This window comes from Papilio machaon, chromosome 21 (genome assembly GCF_912999745.1).
Source record: "Papilio machaon chromosome 21, ilPapMach1.1, whole genome shotgun sequence".
In the NCBI taxonomy this organism is placed as follows: Eukaryota; Metazoa; Arthropoda; class Insecta; order Lepidoptera; family Papilionidae; genus Papilio; species Papilio machaon.
In genome coordinates this window covers 28,432-31,154 of record NC_060006.1, presented here as the reverse complement: position 1 = coordinate 31,154, position 2,723 = coordinate 28,432, and the positions used below count along the sequence as shown (strand labels likewise).

Genomic DNA, 2,723 nt, shown 5'->3' with positions numbered 1-2,723 from the left:
TTCGTCAAAGTCTAAAAAAGTGCTTCGATTTCGACGTGTGATATATCGGGAGATGCGTCTCAGTGAGACAAATCGACCGATATAGTTTTTAGTGTGGATAGAGACCAAATTAGTTAAGTTTTTAGTGTTTAAGTGTTGTAACGGTCGTTTTGGGCGTGGCACTTTTACGACAAATTCCAAAAAGTGTTCCGATTTCGACGTGTGATATACCGGGAGATGCGTCTCAGCGAGACAAATCGACCGGTATAGTTTTTAGGGTGGACAGAGACCAAATAGTTTAGTTTTTTAGTGTTTAAGTGCGTATCTTAGTGTTTGTAGAACTTTACTTATGGAAAGTCTACTATCGCTATGAGCGACCAAAACAAAGTGGCTTACGACATGGGCGAGGACACCTCCATGTCGGACTACACGTGCTCAGAGGACGAGGGCGCCTCCGGGCGCCGGCTGGGAGCCGCGGGCGCCGCGTGCACCGAGGACGCCGCAAGGCAAAATAAGGGAGGTAAGCCGCGGTCAGCGGGCTTGACATTAAGGTACCGAACGGGAACGACCCATAAACGGCCGTTGGCCGCCACATCCGCGGATGAGGACGCCCCGGCCGTGGCGCATAAAGTGGCCTCCTCTTCGACGAGGGGCCGCGTTAGGCGCCCGGTAGGGGTTTACAGCTTCCTCAAGGAGGCAAAAGACTACTTAGCTGATGGGGGGGATAGTGAGGGGGAGGACCCCGATCCAAGTTACCGCCCTCGCGGGAGGATAGCGAGCCCCATAGTGGCTTCAGCAAAAGCCTCTGACGACGGGACCACGGACGCCCTATCCAGGGGCACGGTCGAGGCCCTCGCCGAGGAGGCTCTAAAAAGTGTAGAAAAGATAAAGGAGGAAATTAAGAAGAGCGGCCACCTAAAGGGTACCGTGTGGGGGCAAATCAACCGGGCCACTAAATGTGTTGTTGAAGCGGTCGAGGGCCTTCGCGACATAACGCCTGAAGAAGAACAGCGTAGGCTCCGCGCGGACAATGCTCGCCTCTCAAGGGAGCTGGATATTGTCCGCAACGAGCTGCGTGCCTTCAAACAGGCGTACGTGGAGTCGCAGCGGAAGTCCGCTGCAGCCCCGAGAGAAGCGACAGGGCCCCAGCAGCCCAACTTTGAGGAGGTGCTCAGATGCGCCATGGAGGAGATGAAGGGGCAACTCCTACAGTCGGTAGGCGGGATGATCAATGCCCGCCTACAAGACCTGGAGATGCGCCTTCCTCCGGAGCCCGTCATGAGGCCCCCTCTGCGTGCCGACCAACGGCAGCCGCCGCCGCCCCGTCACAAGTCCCGGTCGGGGCTCGTGGAGGGTGCCATGGAGGTGGATGGGGAAGCCCAGCCACCCCAGGCGCCCACACCCAGGGCGGTAAAGAAGGCGCCGAAGAAGGGCGCCGCAAAGCGGCCGACTGACCCCCCGCCTCCTCCTCCCTCCAAGGGAAAACAGGGGGCAGGACAGGCAGATGCGACCCCTCCCCCCCCAACCGCTGGAACAAGCGGAGAGGGGGAAGCCCAGACGGGGACTGCGGGCAACTCCTGGTCCGAGGTTGTCCGGCGGAAGAAGAGGGGAAATGCGGCTGTTGCTGCTAATTCCCCCCCCTCAGCCGGAACAACCCGGCAGATCGCCCCGGCCCCACCAAAGGCCGTTAAAATCGTTGCCCCAAAAACCGCGGCCATAGTGGTGACCCTCAAGAAAGGGGCCACCATGACCACCGCGGAAGGGGCCACGACTGATGCGAGATACACCGAGGTCTTGGCAAAGGCCAGGTCCTCGATTTCCCTGAGGGAATTCGGTTTGGAGTCGGTCAGGATCCGAACGAGCATGACCGGCTCCAAACTGATGGAGGTCGGGGGGACCACCCCCGAGGAAACCGCGGACCGTCTCGCCGCCGCCCTGGTGGAGGCAGTAGGCAGCTGGGCGGACATCACCCGCCCAACCAAAATGGCCGTCCTCAGGATCACCGGTCTGGATGACACGGTGACCACTGAGGAAGTGGCGGCCCAACTGGCATCGGTCGGCGGGTGTCCCCCCACCTCCATGAAAGTAGGTAATATCAGGCCGAGTTTCTGGGGCGGAGGCTCCGCCCTGGTCAAGTGCCCAGCGACTGCCGCTAAGGCAGTCGTGAAGGCGGGACGAGTGGCCATCGGATGGACGATGGCCACCGTCAAAGCAGTGGAGGCCCAGCCATTGCGTTGCTATAAATGCATGATGCTGGGCCACACTCGCGCTCTATGCCCAGCGGAGACAGAGAACGGGCGTCTCTGCTTCCGCTGCGGCAGTGAAGGGCATAAGTCGGCAGAGTGCGAGGCCCCCTGCAAATGCACCGTGTGTGCAACGACGGGGCGCCCACACTCACATGTGATGGGGGGTGCCAAGTGCACACCCCCGTCGGTGAAGGGCAAAGCCCCGTCGTCGAGCAGAGTGCCTCGCACTCAGCCCCAACCGCACGGCAGCCGCAGGGCTGAAGAGGAAGAAATGCAGGTGTCCTAATGCCTAGACACCTGCATTTCGAAATTTTACAGACGAACACCAACCACTCTGCCCGCGCACAGGACCTGCTCATGCAGTGCCTGGCAGAGTGGAGAATTGCTGTTTCCGTCGTGGCTGAGCCCTACTTTGTCCCTCCCCAACCCAGTTGGTTCGGGGACACAGAGGGCTCAGTAGCCATAGTGGTGCCGCCATCGAGTCAGCAACACCTCTCC

The 2,723-nt window shown here is 59.9% G+C and overlaps 1 protein-coding gene across 1 annotated transcript; it reads left to right on the top strand.

Moving 5' to 3' along the window:
• Positions 1-348: 348 nt before the first annotated feature.
• LOC123722202 (spermatogenesis-associated protein 21-like) lies at positions 349-2,511 on the top strand. The gene has a single exon (XM_045683299.1). It carries the CDS (start codon positions 349-351, stop codon positions 2,509-2,511), a length of 2,163 nt encoding a protein of 720 aa, XP_045539255.1.
• Positions 2,512-2,723: the final 212 nt, after the last annotated feature.